Source organism: Neoarius graeffei, chromosome 15, assembly GCF_027579695.1.
Source record: "Neoarius graeffei isolate fNeoGra1 chromosome 15, fNeoGra1.pri, whole genome shotgun sequence".
Classification (NCBI taxonomy): Eukaryota; Metazoa; Chordata; class Actinopteri; order Siluriformes; family Ariidae; genus Neoarius; species Neoarius graeffei.
This window is the reverse complement of record NC_083583.1, coordinates 30647262-30666814: the sequence shown is the minus strand read 5'-3', so window position 1 is coordinate 30666814 and position 19553 is coordinate 30647262. Positions and strand designations below refer to the sequence as shown.

Here is a 19553-nt window from a genome sequence, read left to right as displayed (position 1 = left end):
AGTGCAACAGCGCAGGTCAATGTGCCATCCATGCTGGTGTATAAAATACAGAAACACACACACACACGAAACACTTTGACCTCAGCTGTCTTCTAAATATGAGCAATTTCTTTACACAGTTTAAGCTCCAGCTCTCTCTAACAACCCCGCTGACAGGGTCGTATAAACTCGGCCCAACAAACATCTCTCATCCTGCGCTTTTGCCTTTTCATCACCTTTCTCCTGTTTCTCCTGCAGCTGAGTGAAACAGCATTTGAACTCCAGAGTGAAGAATTGTGCATCAGAATCACACTGTTTTAAACTTGCAATATTGTTTTGCTGAGTTTCTTCACAAGTCCCATGTATGAAATGTATATCACGTCCCTGGATGGAGTATATCAGGTGTTGGGCCACTACCAGAAGAGTTTCAGTGCACTTTGGCATTGATTCTTCAACTGTACTGGAGGGATAAACACCATTCTTCCAAAAGATATTGTGATGCTGGTCATAGAAAGCTCAGGCTAGCACAGTACCTCATTCCAGATTTTCTCCAGCGTTCAGTTAGGTTGAGATCAGATGACTTTGAAGGCAAATGATTTACGTCTGGAAAGACACCACTTCCATCAGAAATGTTTCTTTATGGGATAAGTGATCAGAATAACTTTTAATTAATTTGCAGGGACCCCTCTAATACAGACGTACTCTTTTTCCTCATGAGGCTCACTTGCCAGTTCTCTGAAAGCGTGCGTCCCACTGCCCTGCTGTCGCCACCTAACAGACGAACTTGCCAATATACATATAAAAACAGGCCAAGTTATCCCATTCGCCCAAGTATTTTATTGCCTTTTATTAACTAGCTAATAAAATAAAATAATGTAGAACCACATTAAAAAAGTTGTATAATACAGCAGACCTGACAACCTCGAAGAAGAATATTCTCACTATTCTCACTTTATTGATCAAACTGTTTGAATGCATCTGAATGCTGGACGGCACAGGAAAACAAAACGGCCATGTTTTTATCCTCTGTCTAATTATCATTAGCCTTAAGTTAAATCAAATGAAGTTTATTTTTATAGCATTTTTAACAACAGATATTGTCGCAAAGCAGCTTTACAGAAAATTAAAGACTTTAAACATGAGCTAATTTTATCCCTAATCTATCCCGATGAGCAAGACTGTGGTGACGGTAGCAAGGAAAAACTCCCTCGGATGACACAAAGAAGAAACCTCGAGAGGAACCAGACTCAAAAGGGAACCCATCCTCATTTGGGCGAGAACAGATAGCGTGATTATAAATAACTCGCTTCTATAACTGTGTCCTTTATAGTCACAAAGTATAACTGCGTAACCAGGAAAACCGTTATAGTTTTAACATGGAGTCTTTTGTTGAAGTTATAAACTGTTCATTGATGGAAACTTGAGTGCAAAACTGTTCATGACACCTGCAGTCCTAAAGTTAGCAAGTCAGCTGAAGTCCTCAGGCATAAATGTATTACTGCAAGTGTCCAGAGTATCTTCCAAGTGCGACTTGGAAGATACATATGGGGCCGTCCTTCACGGGGCAATGTGATGAGACTCCAGCCAGACGTAGGGCATCAGGATGGATCAGGCAGGTTTTGGAGAGCAGAAGAGGTCAGCATCAGTGGTCAGCGTTAGCTTTATTCGTAGTGCAAACATTTAATCTTTGAATTTTCAGCCTTGGGTATGGCTCAAAACATAACCAGTGTGAAATGAGAGAAGAGGCGTTCAAGAGAGTTTTGGGGAGATCAAAGCACTCAAAAAATGATTGGCTTGAAATGTTTTTAAGATGAAAAAGACTTGTTTGGGTGTATTTTGGAGTATGTTTCTGCATACTTTGATGTTAAAATGTGGAGTTACTCATAACAACTCTAGACAAGGAGATTTCAATAAGACTTGGTAAAGCTTCCACAACTTTCGGAAGACTCACCAAACGAGTATGGAAAAACAAAGATCTTTCAACATGTACAAAAGTTCGTGTATATGAGGCCTGTGTCCTTAGTATTCTCCTTTATGGAGCTGAATCCTGGCCCACTTACAGGCATCAGGAATCACGCCTCAGCGCCTTCCACACAAGAACTCTCCGCTCAATCATTGGCAAAACATGGGAAGACAAAATGAGTAACCAGGAACTCTTTGAAGCTACAAAGTCAGAACCTCTGTCTTCAAGGCTGAAGTTCATATGCCTCAGATGGGCTGGTCATGTTACTCGAATGCCTACCACTCGTGTACCACACAACATACTTCACAGAGTGCTAAAGGAAGGAACTCGCCAGACAGGAAGACCAAGACTGCGCTTTAAAGATGTCCTCAAGAGGGACTTGAAAGATTTTTCTATCTATCTTGATAGGACTGTTGTTGCACATGATAGGGTTAAGTGGAGAAGCTCCATCTGTAAAGGCCGATTATTGGATGCTGATAACAACCTAGAGACACTCAGAAAATGAAGAGAGAAGCGAAGAGCAGTGGAACGAAGGTCACGTCAGCATTGTCGTCCACGACAGATGCTGGCCAAACCAAACCAAAAATGTGGGGCTCCTAGGCAAAGTGCATGTGCATACTTGCATGCATAATTTACTATCCACTAGATGGCACATGGCAGCATGGTGGTGTAGTGGTTAGGACTGTCGCCTCACAGCAAGAAGGTGCTGGGTTCGAGTCCAGTAGCTGACGGGGGCCTTTCTGTGTGGAGTTTGCATGTTCTCCCCGTGTCTGCGTGGGTTTCCTCCGGTTTCCCCCACAGTCCATGCAGATTGGGTTAATTGGTGGCTCTAAATTGACCGTAGGTGTGAATGTGAATGGTTTTGTGTCTCTATGTGTCAGCCCTGCAATGATCTGGCGACTTGTCCAGGGTGTACCCCGCCTCTCGCCCATATGGCCCTTTTTCAGCTCACTTCAGCTCACTTCAGCCCGACACGGCTCGCGTTTCGACTACCTTAGAGCAGCACGACTCAGCTTGCTTCAGCCCTGCTTAGCACCCAAAACTCGCACGGTTTTGGAGTAGGGCTGAAGCGAGCCAAACCGAGCCAAGTGGGGCTAGGGGCGTGAGGAGACACTCCCCTGTGGAGGAGTGTCCTCACATGCCCACACACGCCCCGCAAGCACGCTGGGATCTGTAAACACCGTAAACCCGGAAGAAGAATTACGAATTACGAGAATTTCTGAAGCCTTATGCGCCTCGCCTCATCTATACGCTCTTGCCAGTATCTGTTGGCGTTGTCGGTGACAACAAGCCACAGCACCAAGACCAGCAACACTAACGACTCCATGTCCTCCATGTTTATTGTTTACTATCCAGGTCGTGAGACTACCGCTTAAAAGGTCACTGATGTCACTGTTTGCGCCGCCTAACGACATCACGTGACGTCCACCCACTTTCGCTAACTCCACCCAATGTGTCCACCCACTTCCAGCCAGCACGGTTCAGCGCGGTTGTAGTCAAAATGCAACTCCAACAGCCCCACTCAGCTCAACTCAGCCCAACTCAGCACGGCACGGCTCAGCCCAACTCAGCCGCGTTGGTAGTGGAAAAGCGGCAATAGTCAGCTGGGATAGGCTCCAGCTTGCCCGCAACCCTGTACAGGATAAGCGGTTATGGATAAGGGATGGATAGATGGCACATCAGAACCAAAACATCTGCATCTGCCTGCTTTCTGAGTTCAACTGCAAGCGTTTTCATGCACGCCGATGTGAAAAACACTGAAACTTTGTCTCTCTTTGAAACTTTCTGCTGTTGTCGTGATCGTTGTCATGACCTGTGTCCCAAATCAAAGACTGGTATGCAAAACAAACTTTTGGTGGGTTTGAAGGCAACATGAAAGGTTGTTACAATTCCAACATTAACAGTAAAAGCGGTTAGTGTTTGTACATAATAACTCTATAGAATAATACGTAAGGATGTGAATCGATGGTCAGTTGCGGACAGTGTCACATGATACGATACTTCTCCCACCATGTACCTTGGTACCGTACCAGCACAAGGGATTCAGCCTTAACCCTAACATTACAGTTTGAATAGCTCTGCTCTCAGGGATCACATGGACCTAAACTCATCTCATTCTCATTATCTGTAGCCGCTTTATCCTTCTACAGGGTCGCAGGCAAGCTGGAGCCTATCCCAGCTGACTACGGGCGAAAGGCGGGGTACACCCTGGACAAGTTGCCAGGTCATCACAGGGCTGACACATAGACACAGACAACCATTCGCACTCACATTCACACCTACGGTCAATTTAGAGTCACCAGTTAACCTAACCTGCATGTCTTTGGACTGTGGGGGAAACCGGAGCACCCGGAGGAAACCCACGCGGACACGGGGAGAACATGCAAACTCCACACAGAAAGGCCCTCACTGGCCACAGGGCTCGAACCCAGACCTTCTTGCTGTGAGGCGACAGTGCTAACCACTACACCACCGTGCCGACCTTGGACCTAAACTTTCTATCAAAATTCCTCCATAGCATAAGACTGTTTGTTTGTTTTTTCCTTTGATTTGTCATGCATTTGTATGTATATGATCATCATTAGCATTTTCAGACCCTGAATAATTGTTTGTGTTTACTTTCTCTTCCATGTAGACGAGTGTAAGGACACGACCCATTACTGCGCAACGGTGAAACGCCTCAGGTTGTGCCCCATCGAACTGTATGCACAGAGATGCTGCAAATCCTGCTCAGAAGACACGGGCACTATTTAGTGATCGCTGAGCGTAGATAGCATCTCGAGCTTTTACAGCACACTTACTCCTGAACACTGCTCTTCTTTCCAATCCAAGCACATGTGGAACAAATCTGAAGTGGAAGAACTCCAGGACTTTGCTGCGTAAACGAGGAGAGAGTGCCATTTTTGGGACATGGCCAAGTTTAAGTGGACGCTCTATGTAATTTGGACTAAAGGGCATTTATCTAGGCTGAAGTGAGTTCTGGGTGTGTGTTGGCAATTCGCCGCTGACAGAGAAAACAGCACTAATTCAGCTCTCTCCTCTCGTCATTATATAAAGATCATTATCAGCATCATGTGTGGAATAATTTATAAGAATGTGTTTTGCTCTATATTTAATCATCAGGATGAGAAGCAGAAAATATCAGACCATTCACGTGTGTGAAGGGAGGGGAAAATAGGTACAGCTGAAGCGTACATAAGGTATTTACAGGAGTTGAAAATCTGAAAGTATTTCAAGGGCAATGCTTTATTTGAAAGTTATCTAAATATTGATTTCATGACACATATATAAGCAAGGAATAACACGCTTATAGAATGACATCTGAGTATTGACTACTTCCACATTACCCATAATGCTTTGCACCTTAGGGGGTAACCAAAGTACAAACTGAAACAACACGGTGTCTCACGCTGACAGTAATCTTTCGAATTTAAATCTCCATAAAACCTTCAAAGAAGTGTCAAAACTAACTAAACCAAAGCTTAAAGAACTCTGCAAAGCCTTTTCTGTGGACTTTGAGAAATCAGTCGGTAAAAAAGCGTTCGTAAATATGGTATCGAACGCTTTGAACCTCTCTACTTCGGGCGACAGTCAGCAGCCGTCTTCGTCTGTCAACACGAATGTTCCAACTATTACTGACCTGCACAAGTTAAAAGATCGGCAGAAGAGCTGAGAAAGAAAGATCGACACTGATCATAGAAGAATCCACAGTGAAACGGTTTTTGCTGGGTGCTGGTTACGACGAGAAAGCAATAAGAAAATAGAAAACGCTTCGGGCACGGGAACACAAGCAAAGAACTCAGTCAGTAGTCAAGTAAGGACTGTAAACACAGCAGAACCGTCAAATTTATTTTTAAAAGTGTATGTAATGCCTTATTGTAATGCTTTAAAATGAATATACATAATTAATAATGACCAAAATGAATTTTTATTAATTTTCCCCCTGCTTCATTGCAGGGGGAAAAATAATATAAACTAGACTGCATTTCCGCAGAGAAAATGCAAAGTGTGCTTGCTGAGCTATAGCAGAACAGCTAGCATGCTAAAAGCTAGCATGCCAACATGCTAATGCCAACATGCTACCAACTAGCATGCTAACAGTTAGCATACTAACATGCTAAAAGCTAGCATGTTAACATGTTAATGCTAACATGCTACTAGATAACATGCTAACAGCTAACATTCTAATGATTAACATGCTATTTGTTAAAATTCTAACACTTTAAGGCTAATATGCTGACAGCTATCATGCTAACAGCTAACAGGCTAACATGCTAATGGCTAGTATGTTAACTTTTAGCATGCTAACACGCTGAGGGTGACATGCTAACATCTAACATGCTAACAGTCAGCATGCTAACATGCTCAGGCGAACTCGCTAACAGCAAACATGCGAACTCTGCATGCTACCATGCTAATCCTAACATGTTAACAGCTCTCATGATAACATGCTAATGGTGAACATGCTAACAACTCGCGAGCTAACAGCAGGCATGATATCGTAATGGGTAACATGCTAACAGCTAGCATGGTAACACGTGAATGCTTATATGCTAATTGCTATCGTGTGTGCATGTAAGTATTCCTAATAAAGTGGCCATTGAGTTGAAGTTGGTTTGCTGTCAAAGTCTCAAATGAGCAGATCCTTGCCAAATGCATCATCACCTATGGGGGAAGGGAGGAATGACTCAGTCAAGCTTCCATTGATTAGCAGCAAAATGGAGAAAAAATGGATGGATGAAAGACAAGACAAAGACGAGTGCGGGTCAGAACCGATATCATGTGTGTGATGGGTGATTTGGCCTGAGGTGCCGTATAAAGTTTGGTGGATGTGTGGTGAAGTGTTAGGCAGCTGGGCCATAGAAGGTTCACGCTGCACGCTGCATGCTGCACGCTACACGCTACACGCGTGTAAAGAAAAGTGGACAAACGTAGCATGACTTGCTCTGGGCCATAGAACGGCGTTCACGTTGCACGCTGCACACTTCACGCGTGAAGCGAGAAATGAACATGCACACTTTTTTCTAGGCGTGAAGATGGAAATTCCAGTCAATGCATGCGGTCACCGCCGCGCCAGCCAATCAGAACGGGTCTAGGGAGATAACTCTATGTTTTCAGGGGAAAACTTCAGAAAAAATATAATTGAATGGTATAATTGAAAAATAGTTCTTCATCGGGATTGTCAAGCAGATTATAGAATGTTCGGTGAAATTCACCACGGGTTTCTCTCAGAAGGAAGTGTTCTCGGCTCCAAATTCTGTTCCTTTTTCTCTTCCTCTGTCTCAGTAAAAGCAGAATGAGGCAATCGTCGTCATCCGAAGAGTCCATATTGTTGGTTACTCGGTCAAAGTAGAACAGACGCAACACGTGAACATCCAAGCATGAAGTTTAATGGCCCAGGGTCCGGTTCTTCACGTGAACGTGTAGCGTGCAGCGTGAACCTTCTATGGCCCAGCTGCCTTACTGAGCAAAACTCCATTCATTTGAATGGGGCCAAAAATCAATGGAAGCCTATGGAGGTAAAAAGAGATGCGTGAAAACCAAGGAAAAGACGAGTGCAGGTCTCAGATGAGGGGATGGATCTGTGCGGGGACTTGGCCTGAGGCATCGAGTGAAGTTTCTTGAAGTTTGGTCACTTGGTTAAAAAAAATTGATGGAGAGTGAAAGTTTTTCTCCTGAAACACCATTCATTTTCAATGGGGCCAAAAATCAATGCAAGCATATGGAGGAAAAAGGGATGAGCGAAAAGAAAGTTAAAATATGAGTGCGGGTCAGAACCGATTGCATGTATGTGTCGGGGGAGTTGGCCTGAAGTATCACATGCGGTTTGGTGCATCTGCGATGGAGCGTGTCCGAGTAGGACGATTTGATTCATGAGCCCTATTCATTCTCTATGGGGAAAAAAACAAAAGAAAAACGACAAGAACAAGAGAATGGGCGTGTTGATCCAAAAGCTGTATACAAGCACACTACACCACTTCGGGCCAAAAAAAAAAATTTGCACAAAATGCAAAATGTGACAGATATTTGACCAAAGTTTAATTTAAAATAGGAGAATTACATTGATCTTGCTCCTGAATTTACCCGTGATATGCACTTTAAGATTCTGAAGCTTGTGGCCAGAAAAGTGTTCAAAAGATCCACTCTGTGGCCCGTAGTGTAACATCTGAAACTATATACTGGCAATCTCTTTCTTATATGCTTTATTTTTCACACATTCACCATGATCACAACAACGGGGACATGTAACATATAAAAACTGACGTTAGCTGTTGTTCATAAATATTCACGACTTATTCTAAAATCACTATTCCTTGCTTATGCATGCGTTATGAAGACATGTAGAAAATGTTTATGTATGAAGGAGTGCAATGTCTTTATATCATAAGACCACCTTGAGTCTCCAGTTGTCCTTTCAAGTGTGTGTGTGTGTGTGTGTGTTCAACCAATGTGCTGCATTGTAAATTAATTCTTGTACATAATGTGTTTTTTAAGTGCAATATTGTACATTGAGTGTAGAGATTCGGGACTTATTTTCTTACCTGCTAGTGTAGTTTACATTGTAATCCATATTTAAGAAAACTACAGAAAACTTTATCAATTATTCACGTGGATAATCCATGAGTTGACTACCATGTCCTTCTGTATTTAAAAGCATGCAACTTAATACCAGTTTGAAATGTTTGAATAGATACACAAACCATGTGTTGAAATAAGTGCAGATATACAACAATATTTGGCTACTGATGTGTAAAACCTTTCGTGTTTGGGATGGTGAGAGTTTTCAGAAGAGACTGTCTGGAATTCCTCAACACTTCTCTGTGTTATAGCAAAAAGAAAATAAACACACTTTTGAGAAAGTGTTTATATGTTATCTTGATCATTGCCTGAGTATCATTTTGGCGCACACGTGCGCGCGCACACACAGGCACGAACCTAAAAAAAAAAAAGGTACCCTATGGGTACATGTGGCTATTGCTTCTAAATAAAATTGTTTTCTGACCCTATGTCCATACAGTAAATACAGCATATATATAGATTTACTCTATGAGGCAGTAGCCACAAAAACGAAGCGTAATCCAAAAATGAACAATTTAAAAATCTCATCTCATCTCATTATCTCTAGCCGCTTTATCCTTCTACAGGGTCGCAGGCAAGCTGGAGCCTATCCCAGCTGACTACGGGCGAAAGGCGGGGTACACCCTGGACAAGTCGCCAGGTCATCACAGGGCTGACACATAGACACAGACAACCATTCACACTCACATTCACACCTACGGTCAATTTAGAGTCACCAGTTAACCTAACCTGCATGTCTTTGGACTGTGGGGGAAACCGGAGCACCCAGAGGAAACCCACGCGGACACGGGGAGAACATGCAAACTCCACACAGAAAGGCCCTCGCCGGCCACAGGGCTCGAACCCAGGACCTTCTTGCTGTGAGGCGACAGCGCTAACCACTACACCACCGTGCCGCCCCAATTTAAAAATCACAGAAGTAAAATATACCAAGTGTCTGTACTTTACATTATTCGACTTTTACCCTTCTTTCTTTCTTTTGGTTTATTTGATAGGGACAGATACAATATACATAGACAAAACAGTACACATATAAGAGAACAGCCTATCCCATGCTTGTATCGTAGTGTTTAAAGCAAATGCTAATTTTCAACACTTGCCCCTAGGAGGGCTTTTAAAATGAGGGAAAAAAAATTCTGATAACAATAATCCATTATAAAATTAAAAAAAAGACTATATATGACTACATGATTGTTGTTGAATTAACCAAGACTTTGTAATTTTTTTTTAAATTAGTGAAGCTTGAAAGCGATTTCAAATAATCAGGTAGAGAATTCCAAAGTTTTGGACCTTTGACTGAAAAGGCTGACTGAGCAAAGGATGTTTTGCAGAATAGAATTCTATAGTTGCCACTTCACACTGCTCTAGTGGATTTGCTCTGTGATCTTATTATGAGGGGCAGCACGGTGGTGCAGTGGTTAGCGCTGTCGCCTCACAGCAAGAAGGTCCGGGTTCGAGCCCTGTGGCCGGCGAGGGCCTTTCTGTGTGGAGTTTGCATGTTCTCCCCGTGTCCGCGTGGGTTTCCTCCGGGTGCTCCGGTTTCCCCCACAGTCCAAAGACATGCAGGTTAGGTTAACTGGTGACTCTAAATTGACCGTAGGTGTGAATGTGAGTGTGAATGGTTGTCTGTGTCTATGTGTCAGCCCTGTGATGACCTGGTGACTTGTCCAGGGTGTACCCCGCCTTTCGCCCGTAGTCAGCTGGGATAGGCTCCAGCTTGCCTGCGACCCTGTAGAACAGGATAAAGCGGCTAGAGATAATGAGATGAGATCTTTTTATGAGTCTAGCAAGGGGCAAAGGAGCAAGATTGTTTAGTCATTTAAACACTAATTTTACAGAATGAAAAACAATAAAATTAGCACAACTAAGGATCTTATGCTTGTTTAAAATTTTGCAATGATGGTACCTTATCTGTTTTTTGTCCAAAACTTTTAAGGCTTGATTATAAAGACTCTCTATTGCTTTAATGGTTGTTTGATTTGCTTGGGACCAAGTAGTAGCACCATATGACATGCGTGAAAGTAACATAGAGTTCAGGAAGAGTAGAGCACAATTAAAGGTCAGACAGTTTCTGATCAGCTTAAAACAACCTAAATTAGCTTTAACGGTTTTACAGATTTTTTTTAATGTGAGTTTTAAAATTTAGCTGACTGTCTAGAATTATTGCCAGGTATTTAACCTCTGGTACTTGTTCAATAAATTCATCTTTAATATATACATTCAAAGATTTGGTTATAGCTTTTTTCTTAATTGAAAAGCAAATTGAATTGGTCTTTTTAGTGTTTATGTTAGACAGGAAGATTCAAGCCATGTCGATACTTTAGTTAAATTTGTCTTTAGCTTGTCTGATACAGAGTCATGGGTGTTACCAGATGCATACACCACTGTATCATCAGCATACATTTGAAGGCCTATATCTGGACATATGTCTGGCAGGTCGTTGATGTACAGGCTAAAGAGTACAGGGCCTAAAACAGTGGGATTCCTGTATCCATTTTGCAGGATAAAGATCTTATGTTATTAATTGTGACACACTGTTCACGGCCCTTCAAATAAGACTCAAACCAAGACAATCAGTGCGTTTACATGCACATAGAGAGAATCGAATTTCTGCCGTTGCTCGACTGAAATCGAAGTTCAAAATACCATGTATACACCTTAATTCGGCTGAAATTGAACCGAACTTGATTTCTCGGAATCGAGCTACACGACCTAGATTATGCGATTTCTGCCGAGCTACTTAGTGCATGTAAACCCTATCGAGCTACGTATTCGAGCTACTTACTTCAGCACTGCCCCTTCCAGAAGTGACGAGTGACGAGACCACAAGCGGGAAACACAACAGCCTCGGTCGGCATGACAACGAATCATGACAACGGCATCAATCTTTTCTTTTTGTGGCATTGTTTGCACTGTTAAAATTTAGCTCACTTACTGTATCACCAAATACATCTGTACAGCTGTTGCATAGCTGTGAATTGTGTACATAAACAAGTCATTGTGTGTGTGTGTGTGTGTGTATATATATATATATATATATATATATATATATATATATATATATATGTGTGTGTGTCCAACATCTGAAGAATGTCAATAAAAACAAAGCAATTGAACTTTTTGTGTGTTTATTAAGACATAAGTTAAATAGTAATAAAAAAAAATTATTTTTTGTAAGCAAAAAATGGACTAGAAAAATATACAATTGTGCAAAATAAGTTGTCTTACAAAACAGTGGTCTGCGCAGGACAGTTTGTAGCCATACAGTCTGTTAGAGCAAGCCTAACAGCTTGAGCACGGAAATTGTGAACACGGAACTGCCAGTGTTGCCAGATTGGGCGGTTTTAAGTGCATTTTGGCGGATTTGAACATGTTTTGGGCTGGAAAACGTCAGCAGTATCTGGCAACACTGCTGATAACTTTGTTTATACTCTTGAATAACTCTTCATGACGACAACCGGAAGTGTACCAACACGATGGGGTGTGTAGCGCCACCTGTGGCTCGGGTGCACAATGTACCTCACACAATAGCTCGATTTCTGTGTGTGCATGTAGGATTGGATTTCTCTAGCACCCCTGCTGGGACCCTTAGCTCGATTACCGACAGTAGCTCGATTTGGATGTGCATGTAAACACACTGAGTGTCCGTTTAGACAAACTGAATTTTGAAAGTTTGGAGATCAAAATGTCATGATTCACTGTATCAAATGCTTTTTTCAAATCAAGAAAAACAGCCCTAACTACCGTATATTCCCTTTATCAAGTGATTGTTTGATATTTTCAGATAATAAGCAAATAGCTGTTTCTGTAGTGTGTTTGTGTCTAAAACCAAACTGTAAAGGGTGTAAAAAATTATTTACTTCCAGGTGATGTAGGAGTTGCTCTAGGACAACCTTCTCTAGAACTTTAGACAGGACTGGAAGAAGGCTGATTGGTCTGTAATTACTGATCGTTTCAGAATTTCCAGATTTAAAAAGTGGTGTAACAAGAGCTTTTTTCCATCCGTCTGGGAATTGCCCAGTTTTAATGGAAACATTAATAAGATGTGTAAGGGGTTGGACTAAGATACTACTGTATTGCTTAAGAAATGCAGTGTCTAAATTGTATATATCCTTGGAGAAAGTGGTGTTCAAATCATTAATAGCTTTTTGGACAGTAGATGGACTAACCTCCCTGAACTGGAATAAGTTAGTATGCTCTTCAACAAGGTCTATATTAGTTTTATAATGATTATTTGGAAAGTTCAATGTCAGGTTTTTGACAGACTGAATAAAAAAAGTGTTAAATTCATTAGCAACTTGTCCATAATCAGTGATGACATTGTCCCCAATTTTAAGTTTATATTTATTTTGGGTGACTTTACCCTTTAGCTTTATTAAGCTATGAAGTTGCTTCCAAATGATGTTACCATTTCCTTTAGACTCTGATAATACTTGAAGATAATAGCGGGATTTTGAAGTATGCAGTTCCTTTACAACTCTATTTCGCAGGCCTTTAAAGAGTTTCATATCCGTATCATTTTGAGTCTTAAGGAAAGTTTTCAGAGCAAAATCGCTTTCCTTCATCAGATGATGAATATCTTCATTAAGCCATGGAAGTTGTACTTTTCTTTGATGTTTCTTACATTTTGTAATAAACTTATTAACAATGCAACCAATGCTGGACATTAGCTTACTGCAGCAGTCATTTGCATTGTTTAAGTTCATCCCAGTTAGCATTTTTTAGTTCATTCTCAAATTCAGTCATCTTCCTGCGAGGTATCTCAAGTCTCACAGATTTATGCTCAGTATTTGCAAAACGAACTAACCGTCTCTTAGTGAGTTTTCTTGCAATTAATGTCATGTTGTGATCAGATAGGCCAGTGACTAAATTGTATGCCTTTATGACTCTGTCGGGTTTGTTTGAGAATATCAAATCTATCAGGGTTTGTGTATGTCTGGTAATGCGTGTAGGGCTTTTAACCATCTGACGAAAATCATGTTTAAGTGTCAAGTCTTTGAGTTTTTTTCTACATTGTTTATCCAGCCAGTTTATGTTAAAATCCCCAAAAACAAGCATTTCGCGATTGTGTCTAAAGATTTTAAATATTGCATCCATGTTCTCACATAAGGTTGTGACACATCCTGTAGGAGGGTTGTATACAACCAGGATGTTAAACTCCATATTTGGGGATAATGAGACATTTATGCATAAACATTCAATTGCTATATCCGCACAGAGACTAATTTCTGTACATTTGAACAAATCTTTGATATATATCAACACACCCCCTCCTCTTCCCACATTTCGGTCCTTTCTAAAACAATGATATCCTAGGACACTGATTAAACTGGTTGAGATGTTATTATGTAGCCATGTTTCACCAAGACAGAGAAAGTCAATATTAGAGTCAATTAATAAAGTCCTAATTTCATCATGCTTGGGGAGCAGACTACGGATGTTTAAATGACCCCCAAAGATGCCTTTGGGTTTTACTGTAGGTTTTACCTCTTACAGTTTTCGAAACTGAAACCTCCGAACTGAGGCTGACATATGCACGCTGTCACCATGACCCAAACTCTTATTTCCCGGAAAAGGCCCGGCGCTAGAGCTCAGTGGTCTCAATACTGTTTTTGATAACTTCCTGTAACAACTCGGAAGCGCGTCACATCTCCATCACACCTGGGACCACTGGCCGAAGAAAGCGAGGAAAGGGGGGCGACCTGGAGTATATTTTAAAATAGGAACGCGCTTTCCCTCGGTAATAAGCGTAAACATGTCTGAAAACGATTTCTGTAGTCTCGTCCATTCATTTCCAATGGTGAACCGAATTGTATACACTCACCGGCCATTTTAATAGGAACACCTGTATGCGTATGAGCAGTGCGTGATTGTTAGACTCATTCTTACAACATGATGACATAGTGACTCCTGCCTCTATGAGGCAGTAGCCACAAAAATTAGAATATTGTGAAAAAGTTAATTTTTCATAATTCAATTCAAAAAGGTAATCTGGAGAATATATACAAGTTTACCTTTTTGAATTAAATAACAACAACAACAAAAAAACTTTTACACAATGTTCTAATTTTTTAAGATGCACAACATCCATCCATTATCTGTAGCTGTTTATCCTGTGCAGGGTTGCAGGCAAGCTGGAGCCTATCCCAGCTGACTACGGGTGAAAGGCGGGGTACACCCTGGACAAGTCGCCAGGTCATCGCAGGGCTGACACATAGAGACAAACAACCATTCACACTCACATTCACACCTACGGTCAATTTAGAGTCACCAGTTAACCTAACCTGCATGTCTTTGGACTGTCGAGGAAACCGAAGCACCCGGAGGAAACCCACGCGGACACGGGGAGAACATGCAAACTCCGCACAGAAAGGCCCTCGTTGGCCTCTGGGCTTGAACCCAAAGCCTTCTTGCTGTGAGGCGACAGTGCTAACCACGACACCACCGTGCCACCACAGATGCACAACAAAATGTATAATTTTTTTTCACATAACATTTAGTATGTTCCAGACAATGGCATCTGAAACATATCAATTTGTAAAATAGCTACATTTGTGGGCGGCACGGTGGCGGCACGCCTCACAGCAAGAAGAAGATCCGGGTTCGAGCCCCGTGGCCGGCGAGGGCCTTTCTGTGCGGAGTTTGCATGTTCTCCCCGTGTCCGCGTGGGTTTCCTCCGGGTGCTCCGGTTTCCCCCACAGTCCAAAGACATGCAGGTTAGGTTAACTGGTGACTCTAAATTGACCGTAGGTGTGAATGTGAGTGTGAATGGTTATCTGTGTCTATGTGTCAGCCCTGTAATGACCTGGCGACTTGTCCAGGGTGTACCCCGCCTTTCGCCCGTAGTCAGCTGGGATAGGCTCCAGCTTGCCTGCGACCCTGTAGAACAGGATAAAGCGGCTACAGATAATGAGATGAGATGAGATATATTTGTTGTGTGTGCAGCCAATATTCTGATGTGCCATTTGTCATAAGAATCAATTAGTCATGAATGAAATGTACACTTCTTCCTCCAGCTGTTCCTGTTTGAGACCACCACAGCAGATCTGTTCCGTCTATTTCAATTTGGCATAGGTTTTACACCGGATGCCCTTCCTGACGCAACCCTGCCCAATCTATCTGGACTCGGGACTGGCGCTAAGTATGCACAGGCTTGTACAATCCCAGTGGCTGGGTATTTTACCTAACTTGCATGTCTTTGGACTGTGGGGGAAACTGGAGCACCCAGAGGAAACCCATGCAGACATGGGGAGAACATGCAAACTCCATACAGAAAGGCCCCTGTCGGCCATGGGGTTCGAACCCAGAACCTTCTTTCTGTGAGGTGACAGCGCTAACCACTACACCACCGTGCCGCTGTGAATGAACACAATTTCATAATTTTAGTTTTGCACTCAGCTCTCAAGTAAAGGAAGCTCACAACTAGTAGTTTAACATTGTGCAAAGTGCGTATCCAAATCATGATACACCTCCAACGTCATCAAGGGTTTTTTTTCCTCATGCGGCAGTGGCAGATGGATGTACTTTAAGTGTGAGCTGTTTATTAACAATCCAAATCAGTAGACAATCTCATGGTCGAAAATACAGTGGATATAAAAAGTGTACACACTCTGTTAAAATGGTAGGTTTCTCTGATGTAAAAAAAAAATGAGACCACGATAAATAATTTCAAAACTTTTCCCACCTTTAATGTGACCTATAACCTGTACAATTCAACTGAAAAACAAACAAATCTGTGAGGGGGAAAAACATAAAAAACAAGTGTTGCCAGGCAAAACAAATCTTGCCCAGTAGCACTTATGATGAATATGAAGGAAGATATTCCGAAAAAACGATTTTGACCTTTTTGGCGGCCTTGATTTTGACCTTGTATGTGAACATACTTGGCCAATAAACTTGGTTCTGATTCTGATTCTCATTCACACACTGTACTGCTCTCAGCCAATCAGAACACATCTGAATGAATATGAAGGAAGACATCGCGAAAAAACGATTTGACCTTTTTGATGACCTTAATTTTGACCTTGTGTGTGAACATACTTGGCCAATAAACATGGTTCTGATTCTGATTCGCACACCGTACTGCTCTCAGCCAATCAGAACACATCTGAATGAATATGAAGGAAGATATCGCGGAAAAAAAACGATTTTGACCTTTTTGATGACCTTGACCAGATGACCCTCAAAATGTTGGAGGTTCCATTTGAGACCAATGCCCATCTATCCTGAAAAGTTTCATGAAGATTGATCCAGCCAATTTCCCATAATATCATTAACAAAGAAAGAAAGAAAGAAAGAAAGAAAGAAAGAAAGAAAGAAAGAAACCCCATCGAAAACAATACCTTGCCCTCTGGTGGACTCCATCCCGGGTGAGGTAATAAAAAACGTACAATAAGCTGGTTGCATAAGTGTGCACACCCTTAAACTAATACTTTGTTGAAACACCTTTTGATTTAATTACAGCGTTCAGTCTTTTTGGGTTCACGCCTACCATCAATTAAAATGACTGATTAACCCCAAATAAAGTTCAGACATTTACTCAGTTGCATCCTCCAGCAAAAGCCAGGGTTCACAGAGAGCTTACAAAGGGATCTCATTGTTGAAAGGTATCAGTCAGGAGAAGGGTACAGAAACATTTCCACGGCATTAGATATACAGTACCATGGAGCACAGTGAAGATAGTCATCGAGAAATAGAGAAAATATGGGACAACAGTGACGTTACCGAGAACTGGACGTCCCTCCAAAATTGATGAAAAGACAAGACAAAAACTGGTCAGGGAGGCTGCCAAGAGGCCTACAGCAACACTGAAGGAGCTGCAGGAATTTCTGGCAAGTACTGGTTGTGTACTACATGTGACAACAATCTCCCGTATTCTCCATATGTCTGGACTATGAGGTACTGTAGGGTCAAAGACAAATATCCAGGCCCGGCTAAATTTTGCAAAAAAAATACATCAACTCTCCCAAAAGCATGTGGGAAAATGTGTTCTGGTCTGATGAAACCAAGGTTGAACTTTTTGTCCACAATTCCAAAAGGTATGTTTGGCACAAAAACACCACTGCGCATCACCAAAAGAACACCATACCCATGGTGAAGCATGGTGGTGGCAGCATCATGTTTTGGGGTTGTTTTTCTTCAACTGGAACAGGGGCTTTAGTCAAAGTGGAGGGAATTATGAACAGTTCTAAATACCAGTCAATTATGGCCCAAAACCTTCAGGTGTCTGCTAGAAAGCTGAAGATGAAGAGGAAAGACCCCAAGCATACATCCAAATCAACAAGAATGGCTTCACCAGAGGAAAATTAAAGTTTTGGAATGGCCCAGCCAGAGCCCAGACCTAAATCCAATTGAAAATCTGTGGGGTGACCTGAAGAGGGCTGTGCATAAGAGATGCCCTCACAATCTGACAGACTTGGAGTGCTTTTGCAAGGAAGAGTGGGCAAACATTGCTGAGTCTAGATGTGGCAGGCTGATAGACTCCGACCCAAAAAGACTGAATGCTGTAATTAAATCAAAAGGTGCTTCAACAAAGTATTAGTTTAAGGGTGTGCACACTTATGCAACCAGCTTATTGTAGGTTTTTTTTAAATGTTTTCCCCCCAACAGATGTTTGTTTTTCAATTGAACTGTACAGGTTATAGGTCACATTAAAGGTGGGAAAAGTTTTGAAATTATTTATCATGGTGTCATTTTTTACATCAGAAAAAACGATCATTTTAACGGGGTAATATCCACTGTAGATATGGGTCTTACATTAGGCAAACAGAGTAATGCAAGGCAGTCAAAAAAATCAAAAACCAGGAATATCGACCAAAGAAAACACTCAGAAATGCACAGTGGGATAACAAATCCTCGTTAAAAAAGTAAGCTCAATAAGCAGGTGAGTGAGAGTGAGCTAACGTCTGGACTTGATTGGGTTGTGATTTTGTGGTGGATTGGGATGTGACAGTGTCAGATTTTCTTAGGCCCTTTTTGACACTATTGATATGACGCATTGATTACACACACACATGAGCAAAAAGATCTTACAAAGCCAAACTACAGTAGTAGTATCAGGTACGAGGTGTAGCTTTGAAGGTGTAACTGTACATTCAAAGTGAGTGATAAAAGTATCATTCTAAGGAGAATATTTTACCGAGCCCCCTAAGAGTCATGGGCATACATGTCAACCTTTGGTCAATCAAACCTGTATAACCAACCTCCAAAATCCGTATTTCCCTTATAAAATCCGTATAAGATGCAAATTAAAATAATTTACCTAAAATTTGAATGATAATTAACAATGATATATCCCAGTTACTTTTTATTCAATATTAATAACAATAAACCTTCAGAATGAATACAAAGCTCCAATGTTCGACAAAAACACAAAGTGTTACTCTAATGTTCTGAATTGTATTCCATGACAGCTTTTTTAGCAGTCTGCACCAATACCTCACTAGGCTGCATGTCACAGCAAGTGTCTGTGTTGATCTTGCCGGAGTGCCCATTCAGAATCTTTTCAGTCACTAGTGAAAGTCGCTCAGGTGGAAATACGCGTTTCAAACAAAATACTTCCCGGTTGGTGGGATTCTCGCAATGCGGTGTGCGCATGATCAAAAGTGGAACGAAGTCTCGCTACCACAAGATAGTGCACGATTTCATAAGACTCTTTACTGGCTGTTTGTGCTTTCTGTCGTGTACAGTATGTTTGTAAATGTTCTGCGCTCTTTTATCATCGTGGGAATTGATTATAGCTCTAAATAAATATTGAAGTTTTTTTTAAAGAATCCGTATAACTTTATTTGTATGCCCGTATACTATGTTTATTGAATCAAATCCGTATAAAATACGGACATTCCGTATAGGTTGACATGTATGCATGGTAGGGAATTTGTTTTTAGCTACACCTGTGTTCCCTCGCAATACTTTTGTGTTAACCCTAACCCTTATTGTGAGGTTACGCAAAAGTAGGTCAAAAAATAAATAAATAAAATAAAAATAAAAGACAATCCCCCTCATGCCCCCAAGGGTCCTCTGTAATATTTGA

General features: G+C 41.5%; 1 protein-coding gene across 1 annotated transcript in view; it reads left to right on the top strand.

Moving 5' to 3' along the window:
• adamtsl3 (ADAMTS-like 3) overlaps positions 1 to 6330 on the top strand; it is a 464545-nt gene extending 458215 nt beyond the window's left edge. Inside the window, exon 31 of the mRNA XM_060941127.1 lies at positions 4578 to 6330. Coding sequence (XP_060797110.1) covers positions 4578 to 4696 — 119 coding nt within the window. The 3' untranslated portion in view covers positions 4697 to 6330. The remainder of the gene's footprint in view (positions 1 to 4577) is intronic.
• The last annotated feature ends 13223 nt before the right edge of the window (positions 6331 to 19553 follow it).